At 41.3% G+C, this 20,189-nt stretch overlaps 1 protein-coding gene across 4 annotated transcripts in view; it reads right to left on the reverse strand.

Annotated features, from left to right (window-relative positions):
• Positions 1–900: 900 nt before the first annotated feature.
• Positions 901–20,189, reverse strand: part of si:dkeyp-97b10.3 (uncharacterized) — an 81,049-nt gene continuing 61,760 nt past the window's right edge. For 3 of the 4 annotated variants that reach the window (XM_048542828.2, XM_048542826.2, XM_048542827.2), the window contains 3 exons: positions 17,126–17,203; positions 7,859–8,143; positions 901–2,533 (listed from right to left, as the gene is read on the reverse strand). In XM_048542828.2, the coding sequence (XP_048398785.1) occupies positions 2,517–2,533; positions 7,859–8,143; positions 17,126–17,203 (380 nt within the window). In that variant the 3' untranslated portion in view covers positions 901–2,516. Of the gene's footprint in view, positions 2,534–7,858; positions 8,144–9,339; positions 9,721–17,125; positions 17,204–20,189 lie in introns of those variants that run through there. The other variant, XM_059651059.1, reaches the window with a different exon arrangement.

Here is a 20,189-nt window from a genome sequence, read left to right on the forward strand (position 1 = left end):
TTTATTGACCCTGGGGGAGGGTGAAATTGTATCAGGAAAGCTAATGCTAGACATTACACTCTGCAAAGTGAGAAAGACAGTTTACTTTAGGGGACGCAGTTTGGTGTAGGGAATGGCCCTGCATGGGGTAAGAGGAATGGCTGATGCAAGGTCAGATCCAGTGATGCATAACGGTTGGGTGGGTGTGATGGTCCTGAACAATATGTGGACGACATGAAAGTTGCAAACGATGCAGGAACAAAACATGGCCGACTCCTCAACAGCCTTTTCCATTGTCCTGGAACACATGGGGTCTCCCCCTCTGTTGAAGATACCTCAGAATCTGAGACAGATATGGCGGATGTCACCTGAAGAAGAGAATGAATTTCTTCTGAGATGCTCTGAGCGCAAGAGATGAGTTACTATGCATTACATGCTGACTGTACCTGAGGCAGAGTTGGAGGAGCCTGACCTTGTGCTAAAACACCCCAGGAGGAGCTACATAAAAAACAGTCAGCCTATGTCCTCAGATTCAGAGGTGGGGATGCAGTGATTGTAATGAGGTCAGCCAGGTGGACCTCTTAGAATGTTGTCTGTTAATCTGGTCCAATCAGGGAGCCCTAGCTGACAATTTAAGCAGGTGTATCAGAGATTCTGTTCACTCTAAGACCTGGCTCTGAAGGAGCTGGATTAGTGTAAGAACTTGTCACGTTTAAATAAAGGGTGACTTGGCGATGGGATACTTGTCTCTATGTATTTATTTCAAATACATCTAGAAATGTGGATTTAAAATATCAGCAGCAGTGACACTAGTGCCTTTCTCATAGCAAATTGTGCAGCGCATGCAAATCATAGTTTCGATCTTATTTATATCTCTGGAATCAAAAGAATACACACACAACTTGCATACTCCAGGCTTAGATGAACAAATATTTATTAAGCTCTAACAATTGTAACTTTGTTGCAATACTCAGAAATCCAAGAACATGCCTTTATTGGTCAGTGCGTAGAGTATAGGATTTAGGGTGACACGTTGCAGCTGTACAGGACATTGGTTCAGTCACTTTTGGAATACTACATGCAATTCTCATCTCCCTGATATAGGAAAATGTTGTGAAACTTGAAAGGGTTCAGAAAAGACTTACAAGTATGTTGCCACGGTTGGAATGTTTGAGGAATAGGGAGGGGCTTAATTGGCTGTGGCTATTTTCCTTGCAGTGTCGGAGGCTGAGGGGTGACCTTATACAGGTTTATAAAACATGAGGAACATGGATAAGGTGAATGGCCAAGGTCCTTTCCCCCATGTGGGGCAGCCCAAAACTAGGTGGCAAAGGTTTATGGTGAGAGAGGAAAGATTTGAAAGGGACCTAAGGGGAAGATTTTCATGCAGAGGCCAGTGTGTGTATGGAATGAGCTACCAGAGGAGGTGGTGGAGGCTGGTACAATTACAACTTTTAGAAGGCACTTAGATGGGTATATGGACCAAATGCTGGCAAATGGGACTAGATTAATATCGGATATCTGATCAGCATGAACGAGTTTGACTGAAGGATCTGTTTCCATGCTGTACAACTCTTTGTCTCTTGGATATTATCTACTGAATCTGGAATTCCAGTTTGAAGACTGTTTTTAAAATGAATTCTCAGGAGTGGTTGCCCATCTACTTGTTGAAGATTTTGATTGAAGAACTTAAAAGCTATCTGTTTTTCACTGGTGATGCACATGACAGAAATCATGTTGGCACTTAATGCCATCTCCTATTGGTCCTGCTATGCTGACATTTCCATGGTACTATCTTGCAGTGAACTGACATGATCTTCAGTATTCCCTGATGCAAAAACCATCTGTGTTGGCCAGTTTGTTGTTTTGTATGTACGAACGCACATCCCCAGGTTAGTCCAGAGAGGACATCTCCACAAGAGGATGATTCTCTGTCATATGCCAATCCTCTGTTGGTAAGGAAATGCTATAAAAGCAACTCAACAATGTCCCCAGGGCTGCATTTGGTCTGTAGTTTGTCCAGGTTTGAATTAGAAAGAAAGAAATTACTGCTTCATAGAAAAGTTGATTGTTGTAATTATCCTGTGAAAAAAAATTATTCTATGCAACTGTAATTCTAAATATATATAAAAGTAGGCTCCAAGTACTCAAAGCTTTGTACAAATGTTCCACATTTTATGACCACAATTTACACCAGATTTTTCTTTTTAAGAATCTAGAAAACTTTACATTATATTCAAGTGATGCTTATTGCATGTAAGAGATAGGCAAAGTTCTACATTTTGAAAGCAGAAATATCTACATGTGCCGATTTTATTTTGTGTGCTTGTAAAAGCAATTTCTCCATTGAGTTGCTTCGTTCAGATAATAGTGTAAAATTACATTTTCATCAAAATTCTTCTTGTTTTTTACAAAATGGACAATGTAAAAATGTAACTTGCAAGTAAGCAAACTGCAACTAATTGTGGCAGAGTTTACATCATGGTTCTTAAAGATGTTTCCTCACATTGTCTGCTCATCCTGTTCTTCATACAACTTTAGGGATTACAGAAACCTGGGGGAGGACAACAAAAACAAAATAATGATAAATAAGGAAAGCAACAAAAAGGCAGACTTGAACAAATGCGTAAGGAGATTCCCACTGTATTTTAAATCAACCTGGGTCATAAACTAATGGTACAGAGATTCAGGATAGATGCATTTAAAATTATAGTGATAGTCCAGTTCAACTATGTTTTGCAATAAATAGTTAGAACACAATGGGTGAGATTTTCATTCACTCAAAACCCATCCCACTTGTACAGCGATTAAGTCAGCTCACTCCTGTGCTAACTCTGATAGGAGGCAAACAGAAGCTTTGGAGAAACGCTGTAAATGGGTGGAATCAGCTGTTACCTGAGGGCTTCAGCATTCTCATTGTACAAAAACTATGATGGGAATGGAGATAATTCCCGTGGAAATTCGGGACTAATACTCCAGCTTAAAATTCAATCAACTTAATTCAAGAAATTTGCAAGGTATTTTTAAGTCTCTTCATAATTTGATTACTATTAAGTCTGTGATAATATTCTCACTAATTTTGTTTTCAACTGTCTTGTGTATAAAAGTTCTAAGAAGAGAAAGAATTTAACTTTGGAATATAATTTTCATTCTGACATAAGTTAGGTACAAATTAAACATGTAACTAGTTTCAGGAAGTTTTTTTTGGTTTCTGATAAAAATCAATCACATATCGCTAATTGTCATATCTACTATGAACCAGCACATTCAGCATTTTAGAACATCATTCTTTTAAAGTAACTATTTAATTAGTTAAAATATTGTTCTAAAATACTGATTGTGCTGGTTCATAGTGGATACAACAACTAAAAATTGAAAGCAGTAATTTGAAATAGACCATGAGACCATAAAAAATGGAACAGGAGTAGACTGTTCAGCCCCTCGAGCCTGCTCCACCATTCATTAGGCTAACGGCTCACCCAACATTCCTCACATCTACTTTCCTGTGTTTTCCCATAACCTTGATTCCCCTTCTGATCAACAATCTGTCTATCTCAGCCTTAAAATACCACAAGAACTCTCTGTGATAAGTTCCAAAGATTTTCAACAAACAAAGAAGAAGTTCCTTCTCACCTCAGCCTTAAATTGGTGCCCCTTTTTCTGAGAATATAGCCTCTGGTCCTAGACTGTCTCATGAGGGGAAATATTCTCTCAGCATTTACCATGTAAAGCTCCTTATAAATCCTGTATGTTTCAATGCAATCACCTCTCATTCTTCTAAATTGCGATGAGTAGAGTCCCAACCGTTGAACATAAGATAGTCCCTCCTGACCAGGAATCATCTAAGTGAACCTTCTTTGAATTTCTTCCAATGAAATTATATTTTTCCTTAAATGACAGGACCAAAACTGTTCACAGTACTGCAGACGTGGTCTCACCAGCACCCTGTACAGTCGCAGTAACATTTCCCTACAATTATACTCCAACTCCCTTGAAATAAGGACTAACATTCCTTGCACCTTCTTGAATATCTGTTGTGCGTAGGGGCTAGCTTTCCGGATTCCATGCAAGATTACCCCAGGTTCCTTTGTGTTGCAGCTTTAAGCAGTTTTTCTCTGTTTAAATAATTATGTTCTTTTGTTTTCTCTTCTTAAATGAACAATGTCACATTTGCCCATACCGTACACCCGTTTGCCAATTTCTTTCCCACTTACTTAACCTGTCAATATCTCTCAGTAAACTGAAACATTTTTGCAACTTGCCACTCCACTACTTTTGTTCTGTCTGCAAATTTGGCTATTCGCTTCCTTCCTCCAAATCATCGATATATATGTTGTGAACATTTGTAGTCCTTGCACTGATCGCTGTGCAGCCCCACTGCTTACTGGTTGCCAACCTGCAAAAAGAATCCCTGACCACCACTCGCTGTTCTCTGCCCATTAGACAATATGAGTAGTATTGCCGAAAATATCTTGATCCCAAAATGCCATTTTAATTTTGTTCTGTGGTGTGGCTAGTTTGTGTGCAGGGCAAGGCAGAAATTTGGCAGCATGTTTTCTAAATGAATACAAAAGAATATTGAAACCGAATTGTAATGAAAGTAATTTGTGCTTGAAATTCCATAAGCTTTTACACCAGATTCATGATTTTGGACAAATGCAAACAAGTAGAAACTCCTGGTCCATCCATATATTTAAAATTCATGATTTTAGCTCTCAATCTGTCCTCCTGAACAGGAGAAACAGAACACATGAGGAAAGGTTGGACAGGCTAGCCTGAAGAGAAATAAGAATTGAAAGATATTGATTGAGACACCTAAAATCCTGAGAGGTCTTGACGGGGTAAAGGTGGAAAGAATGATCCTTCTTCTGAGAGAATCTATAAATCAGGATTACTTCAGAAATCAGAGGTTGCCCATTTAAAACAAAGATGAGACAAAAGAAATCCTCTCAGTAAGTTGCAAATCTTTGAAATGCTCTTCCTGAAACAGAGTCCTGGATTATTTTTAAGGCAAAAGTAGACAGATTTTTGTTAAGCAATGTGATAAAAGGTGTCAGTGTGGGTGGGAATATAGATTTGAGCAGAAATAAGCTCCAAGCTCAACTGTGCGTGCTGTGTTCAATGCAGGTTATGAATCCTGAAATTCCCAACAAAATATCATTCTGCCTTCATGCACCAATTGTAAATTATTAGTGTTATTATCTCTGCAGGAGATATTTTTACTTGTGAAAATGAAGTGTTTTAATTTTTCCTATTCAACTTACATTTATATGACTATGAAGAGAAATTCTAACTATTTTCCACTGGTGTATTAGCTCAATAAGCAGCTGTCCACCTTTCCAGAGAAATTCTGGTCTTTCAGGGCCTGTCTGCACTAATTCTGATTTCACGTCTCATCAATTTGAGGAGTCAAGATCAAGAGCAGTTACACAGCGCTGTACAATGGGGAAACTAGGAAATTAAACTGAGTTACAAATTTTTACAGTTTGTTTAACTGGCTAGGCTGTTTCAGGGTTATGAATGACTGACTTGATTCCAATCAACTCAGAGCCAAACTACTCGCATTTATTTATGTAATCAACCACTCCATTTTGATATTTGGAACAGAGACAAGAACAGTACAAATTTTTAAAAATGTCCATGTTATCTGTTGTGTAGACTGTATTGTAAATTTAGCCTGCATATAAATTTTTTTGTTACATCTGCTCCCAGTATTTGTAATGGTCAGTATAAAACACACTCCACGTAGAGATAATCAATGCACTTGGGGCTTTCAACAGTTTAAACTCATCTCTGTAATATGTTCCTGAGTTTAGTTTCTAATTGTAATGGTCAGTATAAAACACGTTCCACGTAGAGGTAATCAATGCACTTGGGATTTTCAACAGTTTAAACTCATCTCTGTAATATGTTCCTGAGTTTAGTTTCTAACTGATTGAGGTGCTCATTACATTGAACATTACAGCACAGTACAGGCCGTTCAACCCTCAATGTTGCGCTGACCTGTGAAACCAAACTGAAGCCCATCTAATTTACACTATTCCATTATCATCCATATGTTTATCCAATGACCATTTCAATGCCCTTAAAGTTGGCGAGTCTACTACAGTTGCAGGCAGGTCATTCCACACCCTTACTACTCTCTGAATTAGCAGCATAGTTTATAAATCCCATGGTCATTAGTTAGAATGGAACATTGGATACAGTGGGACCGTTCCCTTCAGACACACCCTTCCCAATGAGGACTGCACGAGATACAAAATCAGAAAACGCTGTGAGAGTTTCAGCTCACCGACTCCCATAGCTACCTAGAATACACCTCCTCCCACCCACCCACCTGCAAAAATTCCATCCCCTATTCCCAATTCCTTCTCCTCCGCCACATCTGCTCCCAGGATGAGGCATTCCACTCCCGCACATCCCAGATGTCCAAGTTCTTCAAGGACTGCACCTTCCGCCCCGCAGTGGTCGAGAACGCAGTTGACCGTGTCTTCCGCATTTCCCGCAACACATCCCTCACACCCCACCCCCGCAATAACTGCCCTAACAGAATCCCCCTCGTCCTCACATACCACCCCACCAACCTCCGGATACAATGCATCATCCTCCAACACTTCCGCCATCTACAATCCGACCCCACCACCCAAGACATTTTTCCATCCCCACCCTGGTCTGCCTTCCGGAGAGTCCACGCTCTCCATGACTCCCTTGTCCGCTCCACACTCCCCTCCAACCACACCACACCTGGCGCCTTCCCCTGCAACCGCAGGAAGTGCTACACTTGACCCCATAACTCCTCCCTCACCCCCATCCCAGGCCCCAAGATCACTTTCCATATCAAGCAGATGTTCACCTGCACATCTGCCAATGTGGTATCCTGTATCCACTGTACCCGTTGTGGCTTCCTCTACATTGGGGAAACCAAGCGGAGGCTTGGGGACTACTTTGCAGAACACCTCCGCTCGGTTTGCAATAAACAACTGCACCTCCCAGTCGCAAACCATTTCCACTTCCCTTCCCATTCCTTAGACAACATGTCTATCATGGGCCTCCTGCAGTGCCAACAATGATGCCACCCGAAGGTTGCAGGAACAGCAACTCATATTCCGCTTGGGAACCCTGCTGCCCAATGGTATCAATGTGGACTTCACAAGCTTCAAAATCTCCCCTTCCCCCAGGGCATCACAAAACCAGCCCAGCTCATCCCCACTTCCTTAACCTGTTCTTCCTCTCACTTATCCCCTCCTCCCACCTCAAGCCACACCTCCATTTCCCACCCACTAACCATATCCCACCTTCTTGACCTGTCCATCCTCCCGGGACTGACCTATCCCCTCCCCACCTATACTCTCCTCTCCACCTATCTTCTCCTCTATCCATCTTTGGTGTGCCTCCCTCTCTCTCCCTATTTATTTCAGAACCCTCTCCCCATCCCCCTCTCTGATGAAGGGCTAGGCCCGAAACTTCAACTTTTGTGCTCCTGAGATGCTGCTTGGCCTGCTGTGTTCATCCAGCTACACACTCTGTTATCGTGAGAGTTTACTTGTTCCACTGATGAGTTAACTCCAACTGAGATAATGAGGCAACTGCAGGGGAGAATTATAAAATCCCATGTTTGTCTCACATTGCAATAACGTTGGCTTAACAAACAACAGTAAATTTTAAAAGGAATTTTAACAATGCATTTTTGGGACAGAAAACAAGGAACAGAATCGTAAATAATAAAATTAGTAACTGTAGCAGTTTGCCCATTTTCCTGCCAGTTCTAATGCCCACTCCAGTCATTTTTTTTCGTTAATGAACAACGCTGGAAAGTATATCTGCATTTTTTTCTAAAACACCTCAATGAATCCATTAATAAAAATACATTTTGCTGTACCTTCCAGGAGATTCCTGGCATCAGGATCAATATTCGCACCTATAAGTTTTTCTCGAAGATTGGAAGGTGTTGCATTGTCCGATTCCTTATTTTTCCATTTTTGCAACATGTAGAATATTTGCATTGTAGGTGGTGCATTTTGGTCCTTAATTTTATCAATATCTTGGGATTGCAGATCAAGGCAACTAATTGCAAAGATTTGCCAATTGCTCCCCAGTTTTTCAGCAAACTGCATTAACTGCTTCTCAGTGATAATGTTATTCTTATTGCATGGTGGTCCATCAGCTGCAAAAAATACATTATAATGAATTAGCAACATTAGAATCATTTGCAAAGCTTGAGTAAATTGCTAACAAGTATTTTTATAATTGCAGAGTAAACCAGGTGTAACTTGCTGGTATCTGACTTCAAGATTAATTCAAGATATATTTGGCTTTATTATTAAATTATATTAAAGCAATTGGGTACCACACCATGGAAAATTATAAAATATGTCATGTCATTGAATTAGTGATTAAATATTGCATCTTAGCTTGAACTGATTTTTAAATTGTTGACATGCAAAGCAAACATAGCCTAAATCTGTTAATGCTTTACAAAACCATTTACAAGTTTCAAGTGCATGAGTATTTGAAGGCATATGTTTAACTGTGAAATAAAAGCTTTAACACCAGGCCACAGCTAGGGGCCATGAAGGGGGAACAGGGTAATCAGAAAGGTGTGGGTGTGGGGTTGTGTTGAGCCCAGAGAAGACTGTAAGTTGGAGGTGGGGACAAATCAGAGGTCAGAAGATTCATTTGATGCTAGAGGAGGGAACAGAGTGTGGACTGACGGTGATCAAAGCCAAAGGAAAGGTCAGGTGTAGGGATGTGTGGGCTGTAAGAGTTAAGGTAACGGGGGCTGAGGAGATTAGAATTATTTGGGGATAGATGAAATTGGAAGAATAGGTGGGAATAAGGGACCACAAGAATAGAGCTGGAGATCAGAAAGGTGGTTAGTCAAGGAGATCAGAAGGGCCTACAGGTACTAAAGATAATTTCTGATCATGAAAGGTGGATGAAGAAGCTAAACTGAATTAGCAGGCTCAGTGGATAGATGTACACTTCTTTGATCCGTGAGTTCTTGCTTCCGTTTAGCCAAACAATTTCAAAGGGAAACTCAATGTCCGCTGTAAAGTTTAACACGTGGGTTAAATGTCAAGCAAGCAGCTTCATTACATTATTTACAAATTATCAGCTCAGCCCCTGAGAGCAAGTTATTGTTGGTAGCCCATTTGACATGCCCTATCATAGGCTCCGTTAAATCAGGAACAGGCAGGATTACAGATGGGTTTGGTTTGGGATTCGGATTTTTTTTTCACACTTTAACATCCAAAACCCACTCGATTAAGAGAGTCAACCTACCCTATAATTCTGGATGGAATCTGCCAACTATACGCTTATGAATCGTGCTGCCTACCGTTCACATTTGATTTAACAATAAACAGGTCCTCACCAATTAAAGTGATTAAGAAATTAGCAGGATTTTTATAATTCATTTTGCTTTGCTTTTCCTAGATGTATTGACTCACATTAAGAAGTGGTTCCACAGGATCCAGTCACTCTCCAACACCTGGTCCAAGTAATCAGTCCTCATGCACAAACCAAAACTTCAAATATCAGTAGATGGTTTAATTCGATCACATCCACCCTTCTGCTGTCCTCTTCTTATATACATACATATGCTTTCCACCAGGGAGATATGATTACATCCAATCTCTAGTTCAATGACAATGAACGCCTTTGGAGCCTATTCCACCCTCAGAGATCAAACAGTTCATCACGGAGTAGGGCGTCAATCCTGGGGCTGCCCTCATGTGTTTGCTAGGAGTTTATGTTTGATGTTATAACTTGTAAGAAACTGCTTTTAAGTCTGCTATGAATTTATGAGGTAAACAAGCAGCCACAGTCAACACAGAAGGGCATTTACAGCAACACATTAACTTGCAGCATGTTACAAATCGATTGCTGTTGCCTACTCAAACGGATTTGCAGCATATTTCAGGTCTGCTCCATTCTTGCTACATGCTTAGAGATAAATCAAATCAAATCACTACAATAATAGAAAAACATATCCACTCTGCACACAATACAGTAGAACAATTACTTTTATACTTTGGCCACTCACTCAGAAATCTCAGATAGGAAAGATTGCTGCTTCGAGTTCTTTAGGCAAATTGCATAATTCCACAAAAACTGCATTTGCTGATAACTTTATCTGCCTTTTCCTTATTTCCTAATTTAGAAGTCCTGTTTAACCTCTTTATTTTTGTGTTTTCATGGGTACTTAAGGCTGAGCAGAGATTTGATGGAGCTGTTTAAAAGCAGGAAGGGTTTAAGTAGGATAAAAACAGAATAAATGTTTCCAAAAGTTGAAGGGTCAATAACCAGAAGACATAAACTTAATGCGCTTGGCAAAAGAACTAGACAAGACATGAGACAAGGATTTGGAATGTACAGTCTGATTGGGAGGCAGATGTTGATTCAATCATAGACTTTCAAATAGAACTAGTTACATACCTGAAAAAGGAAAAATAATAGATACAGGAATGTGAGGAAAGAGTTAAGGAGTTTGGCAAAGTGCATTGCTCTTTGCAAAGGAAATAGCACAGACTTAATGGGCAGAATAGGTTCTGCCTGTACTACGCTGTTTTACAATTCTAGAATCATAGAATGTTGAGCTTCCAACTTGCTCTCAGTGGGTGAAGCTCTAGGAATAAGCAAGAGGTCAAATGGTGTCAATTCAACTTTTCTTGGGAAATTATTTCCCTAGAAAACAAATTTGATTGTACTTCAAAACGAACATGTCCTGTTCTCAGTGGCATCAGCGCGAGCCAGAGTGCCAAAGGGAAGGTAAGGTTGGTTTTCTCTCCAGTATAAAAACTTACCTTGTGCAGCAGCGGCCCTCTTGCTTTCAGTGGCGGGTGTGTGGAGAGAACGTGAGTCAGGAAGGAACTGATATATTCGGGCATTGGCTAAACCCAAAACAATACACGTTTAGTGTCTCCCACCCATCCTCCTCCTCTAACCAAAAAAAAAGACTGTGTGGAGGGTTGGTAAGGTAAGCCGTTTTTTCATTCTTCCGGAAATCTAGAGTAGAGGGAATGGGAGCTAGGGCAGTTGCATGCTTCTCTTGCAGGATGTGGGAGGTAAGGGTCACTGCTGGTGTCCCCTCTGCTTTCACCTGCGAGAAGTGCACCCAACTCCACCTCTTCAAAAACCACGTTAAGGAACTAGAGCTGGAGCTGGATGAACTCTGGGTCATTCGGGAGGCTGAGGGGGTGATAGGGAGGAGTTACAAGGAGGTGGTCACGCCCAAGGAATAGGAAAAAGGTAGCTGGGTGACTGTCAGGAAGGTGAAAGGGAATAGACAGTGAGTGTAGGGATCCCCCGTGGCCGTTCCCCTCAATAATAAGTATACCTTTTTGGATACTGTTGAGGGGGATGACTTACCAGGGGAAGGCCATAGCGGACAGGTCTCTGGCACTGACCCTAGCCCTGTGGCACAGAAGGGAAAGGGAGAGAATAGCAGAGCAATTGTAGTGGGGGACTCGATAGTAAGAGGTACAGACAGGCGGTTCTGTGGACGTGAACAAGATGAACGGCTGGTATGTTGCCTCCTGAGTGCCAGGGTCCATGACGTCTCAGATTGTGTCTTCCAAGTCCTTAAGGGGGAGGGTGGGCAACCAGCAGTCATGGTACACATCGGGACCAATGACATAGGTAGAAAATGGACAGAGAATGTGAAAAATGAGTACAGGGAGTTAGGTTGGAAGCTGAAGTCCATGGCAAACAGGGGGTAGTTATCTCTGGATTACTAGCAGTGCCAGGTGATAACGAGGTAAGAAATAGGGAGAGAGTGCAGCTAAGCATGTGGCTACAGGGCTGGTGTAGGAGCGAGCTTTTCCGTTATGTGGATAATTGGAGCACATTCTGGGGAAGGTGGGACCTGTACAGTAAGGACGGGTTGCACCTGAACCAGAAGGGTACAAATATCCTGGGAGGGAGGTTTGCTTCAAGCTATAGGGATGGTTAAACTAGATTGGCAGGGGGTGGGGAATCGGATTTATAATTCAGAGGATGAGGTATTCAGCCTTCCAACAGACACAACAGGGAGTGAGTTTGTTAATAAATGTGGTCGATGGAGCATAATTGCGGACACAGAGATGGTTTGACGTGTGTATTCTTCAATGCTAGAAGCATCAGAAATAAGGCAGATGAACGTAGAGCATGGGTCAGTACTTGGAACTACGATGTTGTGGTCATTATAGAAACTTGGGTAACTCAGAGAGAGGAATGGTTGTTGGAAGTTCCAGGATTTAGATGCTTTAAGAGAAATAGGGAAGGTGGAAAAAGAATCTGGGAGTGGTATTGCTCGTCAGGGCTAGTATAGCAGTTACTGAAAGGCAGTTTGAGAATGATATGTCTACAGAGTCAGTTTGGGTTGAGGTCTGGAACAAGAAAAAAGCAGTCACTTTGTTGGGTTTTTTTTTCACAGATCCCCGAATAGTTGCAGAGAAGTGGAGGAGCAGATTGGGAGGCAGATACTGGAAAGGTTCGGAAGTCACAGGGTTGTTATCGTGGGTGACTTCAACTTTCCAAATATTGATTAGAAACATTTTAGTTATAATAGTTTAGATGGAGTGTATTTTGTCCAGTGTGTTCAGTAAGGATTCCTGACACAGTATGTAGATAGACCAACACGAGGAGAGGCCACTTTGGATTTGGTGATTGGCAATGAACCTGGCCAAGTATTAGACCTGTTGGTAGGTGAGCATCTTGGCAGTAGTGATCATAACTCTGTTACTTTTACAATAGTCATGGAAATGGATAGGTACAAACAGCAGGGTGAGGTTTATAATTGGGGTAAGGTTAATTACAATTCTGTTAGGCAAGAAGTGGGTAGCATAAATTGGGAACAGATGCTGTCAGGGAAGAACACTGCTGAAATGTGGAGATTGTTTATGGAATGCATACTGTGTGTGCTCAATATGTTTGTCTCTAGCAGGCAGGGAAGATGCAGTCAAGTAAAGGAGCCTTGGTTCTCAAGACAGGTCGAATGACTGGCTAACAGGAAGTAGGATGCTTATGTTACATTTAGGAAACAAGGAATGGAAAAGGCTCTAGAGGGATACAAGTTATCCAGGCAGGAGCTGAAGAAAGGGCTTAAGTGAGCTATAAGGGGACATGAGAAAATCTTGGCAGATAGGATCAAGGAAAACTCGGAATAAGAGAATGACCAGAGAAAGGGTAGGGCCAATCAAGGATTGTAAAGGGAATTTGTACATGGAGCCTAATGAGATAGGAGAGGTCCTTAGTGAATACTTTTCTCCGGTATTCACAACTGAGAGGGACCTAGTTGTAGAGGACAGTGTGAAACAGGCTGGTAGGCTAGAGAAGGTGGATGTTTGTAAGGAAGTTGTGCTAGGAATTTTGAGGAACTTTGAAGATAGATAAGTCCCATGGGTCCAATGGGATTTATCCACGGATACTATGGGAAGTGAGGGAAGAGACCAGATGGCCTTTGGCAATGACCTTTTCATCCTCACTGTCCACAGGAATAGTGCTGGAAGATTGGAGAGAGGCAAATGTCATTCCCTTGTTCAAAAAAGGGAATAGTGATAACTCTGGAAATTATAGGCCAGTTAGTCTTACATCAGTGTTGGGCAAATTATTGGAAAGGGCTCTGAGAGATAGGATTTATGATCATCTTGAAAGGTACAGTTTGATTTGTGATAGTTAGCATGGATTTGTGAGGGGTAGATTATGCCTCACACTTGGATTAATGTGAAGCAGTGGATGTGGTATACATGGATTTAAGTAAGCTGTTTGATAAGGTTCCCCATGGTAGGCTCAAGCAGAAAGTAAGGAGGCATGGGATAGGGGTAAATGTGGCAGATTGGATTCAGAATTAGCTGACCCTTAGAAGGCAAAGGTGGATGGAAAATATTCAACATGGTGCTCATTTACGAGTAGTGTAGCACAAGGATCTGTTCTGGGTCCTCTTCTATTTGTGATTTTTGTAAATGATATGGATGAAGGAATGGAAGGGTAGATTAACAAGTTTGTGAATGTTACAAAGATGAGTCGAGTTGTGGACAGTGCGGAGGGCTGTTCTAGGTTACAAAGGGACATTGATAGGATGCAGAGCTGGGCTGAGAAGTGGCAGATGGAGTTTAACCCTGAAAATTGTGAGGTCATTCATTTCGGAAGGGCAAACTTGAAAGCAGAATATAGGGTCAACGGAAAGATTTTTGGCAGTGTGGAAGAGCAGAGGGGTCTTGGGGTTCATGTTCACAGTTCCCTGAAAGCTACCACCCAGGTGGATAGAGTTGTTAAGAAGGCATGTGGTGTGTTAGCTTTCATTAATAGAGGGATTGAGTTCAAGAGCCATGAAGTTATGCTGCAGCTATACAAAAGCCTGGTTCGGCCACATCTGGAGTATTGAGTCCAGTTCTGGTTGCCTCATTACAGGAAAGATGTGGAAGCGTTGGAAAAGGTGCAAAGGAGATTTACCAGGATGTTGTCTGGAATGGAGGCAAGGTCTTACAAGGAAAGGTTGAGAGAGCTAGGGCTTTCTCTTTAGAACGACGAAGGATGAGAGGTGACTTGATAGAGGTGTACAAAATGATCAGAGGTATAGATAGAGTAGATAGCCAGTGACGTTTTCCTCGGGTGGAGGTAGCTATTACGAGGGGGCATAGTTTTAAAGTGAGTGGAGGTAGATATAGGGGAGACGTCAGAGGTAGGTTCTTTACTCAGATAGTGGTAGGGGCGTGGAATGCATTGCCAGAGAGGGTAGTGGAGTTGGCCACGTTAGGGGCATTTAAGCGACTATTAGATAGACATATGGATGATAGTATAAGGTAGGGGTGGAATTTAGATAGACCTTAGGATTAGGGTAAAAGCTCGTCACAATATCGTGGGCCGACGGGCCTGTGTTGTGCTGTACTGGTCTATGTTCTATGTTTTATGTTGCTTTAGAAAAACTGTGAACATGAAAGTCACCATTTAAATGAGGCTTTCTTCCTTCTTTCCAAGTGTAAGCTTAATATTTCTTATCATAATATATCATTCTCTGTTAATTACTTAGAATCCGAACCAAAGATTAAGCTCCATGATGAAAGCAAACAACCGTCAATGCCAAGTGTTCTATTAGCAGAGATCAATGGCATGTTGCCCTCTAGTGTATGTTGCATTAATTGCATGATAGTAGCACAGGCTACTGAAAAAAAGTGAAAATCTAAGAAATTTGTGACCAGAAGCAAATGAATTGTGACCATGAGTTGTGAATTACCAAATTATAAAAGGGGGGAAGGGTAATTACAATTCTGTTAGGCAAGAAGTGGGTAAGATAAATTGGGAACAGATGCTGTCAGGGAAGAGCACTGTTGAAATGTGGAGATTGTTCAAGGACTGCATAGTGTGTGTGCTCAATATGTTTGTCCCTAGCAGGCAGGGAAGATGCGGTTGAGTGAGGGAGCCTTAGTTCTCAAGAGAGGTCGAATGACTGGCTAACAGGAAGAAGGATGCTTATGTTATGTTTAGGAAACAAGGAATGGAAAAGACTCTAGAGGGATACAAGTATGATTTCTGTCACTCTGTCTTGTGAGCCTCATAAAAATGGGTGATCAGCTTCAACATTACCATAAGTTTGAAGAAATTGCTGGACTCATGTTTTGGAGATGAATTGAATGCATCACAGGAAGTTGGAGGTGAAATAGAAGACACAGGATTTTAATGGCTGCGTGCTGTTCCCAGTGAAAGAACAGGAACTGTATGCTGCTTCCATTTTCTTGCTTTTTGTTAGTTTTCACCAGATTGCAACAAAGATTTAAAGTGCAAGTGGCGTGCATGGGCAACTAGTGTGATGACATGGCAAGGCATGGCTCTTCAATGATGAAGCCTACTATCAGCTGACAATGTAGCCTCCTGGTCAAACTGGAAGGCTCTGTATCACGCCCACAGCTTTCCTGCCCAACTCCATTGCCATTAAAATAAGACTTACTGAAGACACAAAGCTGACATCCGTATTTTCAAATTTAATTTTCACATGTAACTTTACAATATATTATAATGGCTTCACTTTATTCATGTGCATATTTTTATGCCTTGCTGAGAGCTGCTGAGCAGAGTACTGGCATACCTCATGGTTGTCACATGCTAATGGTTACAGGGGAGTTAGGGATACTTTCTTTATTTTAGAAGAAATGATCTTGTCTTTTTGCTTTCACTCATAATTGAATGCTTCATGTAAATGTCCAGTGTTGTATTCTCCATTCTGTGGGGCATTCCCTCGCTTCTAAGTTTGAAATGGCCATTATCCAAGATCCCTTTCAGTGGCATAACTAATGCACTGTAGGTGATTTCAAAGTCCAGGAAGGGCTCTGTCAGCCAAAACTCTGAGATGGACCACAACAGTGACACTGCACGGTAAACCCTCCATTTTCTTACCTTAATTGATTGTTCCTAACACCCTAGTCCTTCCCACTTCACTTTTCCATGCTTCCAAACCCATCCATTGTCCTCCCTTCAATCCCTCTCCAATCCTTCAAGCCCTTCCACACCTACATCACCCCTCTCACCAGGGATGCACCATGTCTGTCCTAAAGTGCTATGTGGCAGCATTCGCCTCCTCCCCTCCCTTGTGCCATACAGTACACAAGGGAATCTGCTAACCTTAAACACAGCTGCACAAACCAACTGGTGCATGTTAATGTTTAAATGTCAATGAAATAGGTGCCCAGAGCATCTCAGACTCCACTAACAAGAAATTAGGATGCAATCACAAAATGTTTTAATACAAGAAGTATTCATGGCAGTGGATGGTGTTCAGCCTAACTGTGCAAGCATGCCACTGAGTTAATCTCTAATTATTTTACCCATGGCCAGGAAAGCAAAACTTCAGTTCCTAGCTAATTAATTCACCTGACCTATCTATTCTTGGAGGGCACAGAATTCAGATCCCTTTGGATAACAAGATTTCTGTTTCTGCAGTTCTACTCTAAGCTACCTTAGCAAGATCACTGGTAGCAGGTGTAATAAGTGTATGGAAGTACATTTCAGGTTTAAAGTAATCCGGGCTTTTTATGAGTTGAAGACAAAGTTCTTAGAGTTTGGAATGTCACAGAAATTACCCAAATCATCATGATTATAAACCCATAATCCAGGTTCTCGCATATATTGTATTTAACTATTTAATGCCATTAAACAATTAGAAATATCATACTTGTATCGTTCCCTCGCAGTCTTTTTGAACTGTTCTCTTCCATGATATTTTCAATGCCAGATTTCCTTCTCCTGTTTTCTGAAGGGCAAACATTATTTAATAATGTTATTAATAAGCTTATTTCTCACAAAAGCCGAAAAACAATGTGTTTTTTGTAGCAACTTTAATATAATAAAATATCCATTTATAAGCACTTCACAGGAGAGTTAGCTAACGAAATTTGACACCAATACATATAAATGAGGCTCACCTTAGGGTATCTATTAGAGCCTGAAGTCTGCTCTCAAAGTATTTAACTTCTGTCAAATACATCCAGGGTAATTGTCTCCAGTATATTACCCAGAAATCAATGCAATGCATCAATCATTCTTCGTGTGTCATTTAGTAATTTGCACACTGGCCTTCTCCCATAGCTCAGTTAAATCTGTCTCCAAACCTACTTGTTTTACAGTATGTACTATCTCATTCGCCTCTGTAAAATTCCTCAGTCTGACCACAGTTTGTGAACTACTGTCTTTTGACAGACACCCTACCGTTTTGACGATATAATTCAGCATTTATTCAATAGATCAATGCTGTTCCAATAATTGAATCTGCTGGCTATGAAAACAATAATTTTTTTTTAACTCATCATTAACCACTTTAACACTTTGCATAAGGAAATAAGCTATTTTCATCCTGCATGCGGAACTTTATGTTCATGTCTATTACGGTGCATCCATTTGTATATTTTATCCAAGTCATTCTTTAATCCCCTCCTAATTTTGTATGAAACTCTTTGGTTGAATTCAGTAATCAAATGCAACTCACTAATTTAGAAATTGTCAAATCCCACAAAAGATACTTAGGACAATCAATTATACACGGCATGGACTGGTTGGACCGATGCTATATGGCCCTTGCAAGGTGTTTGCTCCATCCTAACACAATTTCCTTAACAAATTTCTTATAGGCAGAATCTGGAAATGCTCCAGGGAGCAGGAAATGAGCTGGGCAGGAGCATTTAATTGTCCAGGAGGCTAAAAGTCAGCTTCTGATAGTGAGATGGAACCACAGAATTGGGAGGCAGTGGACTGAGCTTCCAAATCCCTTGTTAATACTGCTGCTCGTCATACACACTCATTACAAACTAACCTTTACCAGAATTAAGGGGACCTTTTTGTTTAAGCAAATAGCAGATGAGAACCATGTGCCTCCAGATTCAACAGCGCTTACCTGTGGCTTGCAGTGGTTGTGGTGGCTTTCTGGTGGATTTGGACTGAGCTGGAGCTACTTCTTCTTATTTGGGAACTTTGCTGATGATTTGGATCTGGTGGCAGCAGTCAGAGGGAAATACATCACAGCTGTCTAAGTCTATGAGTAAGAGAGCCCTACAATATCTCATGTGGTCAGAAAGAAGTTGAACTAGATTGGAAGGTCAATGTTTACAGATGGGAAGTCAAGCATGATTGTGAGGAGATCAAGTGTTATACACAATAGGTCACTGTTGAAGGCCTGAGTTGTGCAAGCAACAGAGGGAAGTTCACAGAGGTTACAGAGAGAGTTGAAGATGTTGAATGGCAGATTGAGAATAATTTAGAATCCCTACAGTGTGAAGGCAGACCATTCGGCCTATTGAGTGCAAAGAGCATCCCACCCATCACTACCCTATCCCTGTAACCCTGCATTTCACACGGCCAATCCACCTATCCTACACATCCTTGGATTGCAGGAGGAAGCCCATGCAGACAGGGCTGGAATCGAACCCAGGTCCCTGGCACGGTATGCAGCAGAGCTGACCACTGTGCTGTTCCCCCTATGAGTGGGAAGGAGGGCAAAACTCCACTCTGTGCAGGGAAGCTGCAAGGATGAGTAAAAAAGGGTGCCCGGTGATGATTTCCTGTTCCAGGATCACTGTGTAAGTGTCTATGGACATGCCTGCATCAACAAGAAGCACACTTTACAATGAATGATGCTGGGGATTTTGAGGCTTGGCAGTTGGCCGGAAACAGGTTGTGGCCAATATGTAGAGGGCACTCCAATGGTCAAAAGTGCTGAAGACAGAAGGGAAGGCGGCATAAAACATGGGGCCACACTTTGTGCTCAGTATGTTTCCTACTTTTACGTTAGGTGGCAGCAGCTCTAAGCATCTTGGCAGCAGACGGTGAGGTATTAGCCGTGGTTGCAATTTCCAAAATCTTTTTTCAGGCAGTAAGAATACTGCTTCTAGCTCACAGAGAATGAATGCTGTCTGGGTGGTCTTTAGGTATGCACTCCCCACCACCCACCCCAGACATTTGACCCCCTTAACATAATGGTGTGCATATTGAACATCTGCACCCACTACATGATTCAGTGTGCTTCTCATGAAGGAATATCTAATCATCTGGCTACTGCATAATCATGTGTGACCTGCCATTTGCCAACTTGCAGAAGTGCTGTTGACTTCCAGTCCTGCTTTCAATAACCTCTCCACTGCTGGTAGATTCCACCCAAATTTCCAATCTCAACTAATTTCTTATCCATGGCCAGGTGATTAAACTTAAGCACATCCAATTCTAACAACAGTAAAGTATTAAAATAAATACTTCAGTACTGAAGCATAAGCAGAGCTCACATATATTTATACTACTTCTTCAATGGCATTTTGGAAGTACATAGTATTCATTAAAATGATAAGTTTGTTTGCAATTTAGTTGCATATTAAATCAATGTGATTGACATTTTGATTAACAGAAGCAATTCTTCCGCTGTTTTACAAATTGTTCCTTTTCTAAATTACTTGTTTAGCTTCTGCTTTGCATATATCACTAGTTGCTCTGCATGAAAGGCAAAAAGCTGTCTGCTATTAGTAAAATAAATTCTACAGGACCACCCGACTGGCTAATTTTTCTACTAAAGGTAACTAATATAGATTAGTTAACTATGCATTTTCTATTAGCGTTTTAACCAAAGTAGCATTTTTTTAATGAGCTTTAACATCTTTCTCCTTGGCTGTTACCTTCTTTTAAATGCAATGCCTCTTCCAGAGGTACAAATGTACAAGCCCATAATTATTAACCCAAGTTGCCATGCCTCTTGCAAC

The sequence above is a fragment of the Stegostoma tigrinum genome, chromosome 14 (genome assembly GCF_030684315.1).
Source record: "Stegostoma tigrinum isolate sSteTig4 chromosome 14, sSteTig4.hap1, whole genome shotgun sequence".
In the NCBI taxonomy this organism is placed as follows: Eukaryota; Metazoa; Chordata; class Chondrichthyes; order Orectolobiformes; family Stegostomatidae; genus Stegostoma; species Stegostoma tigrinum.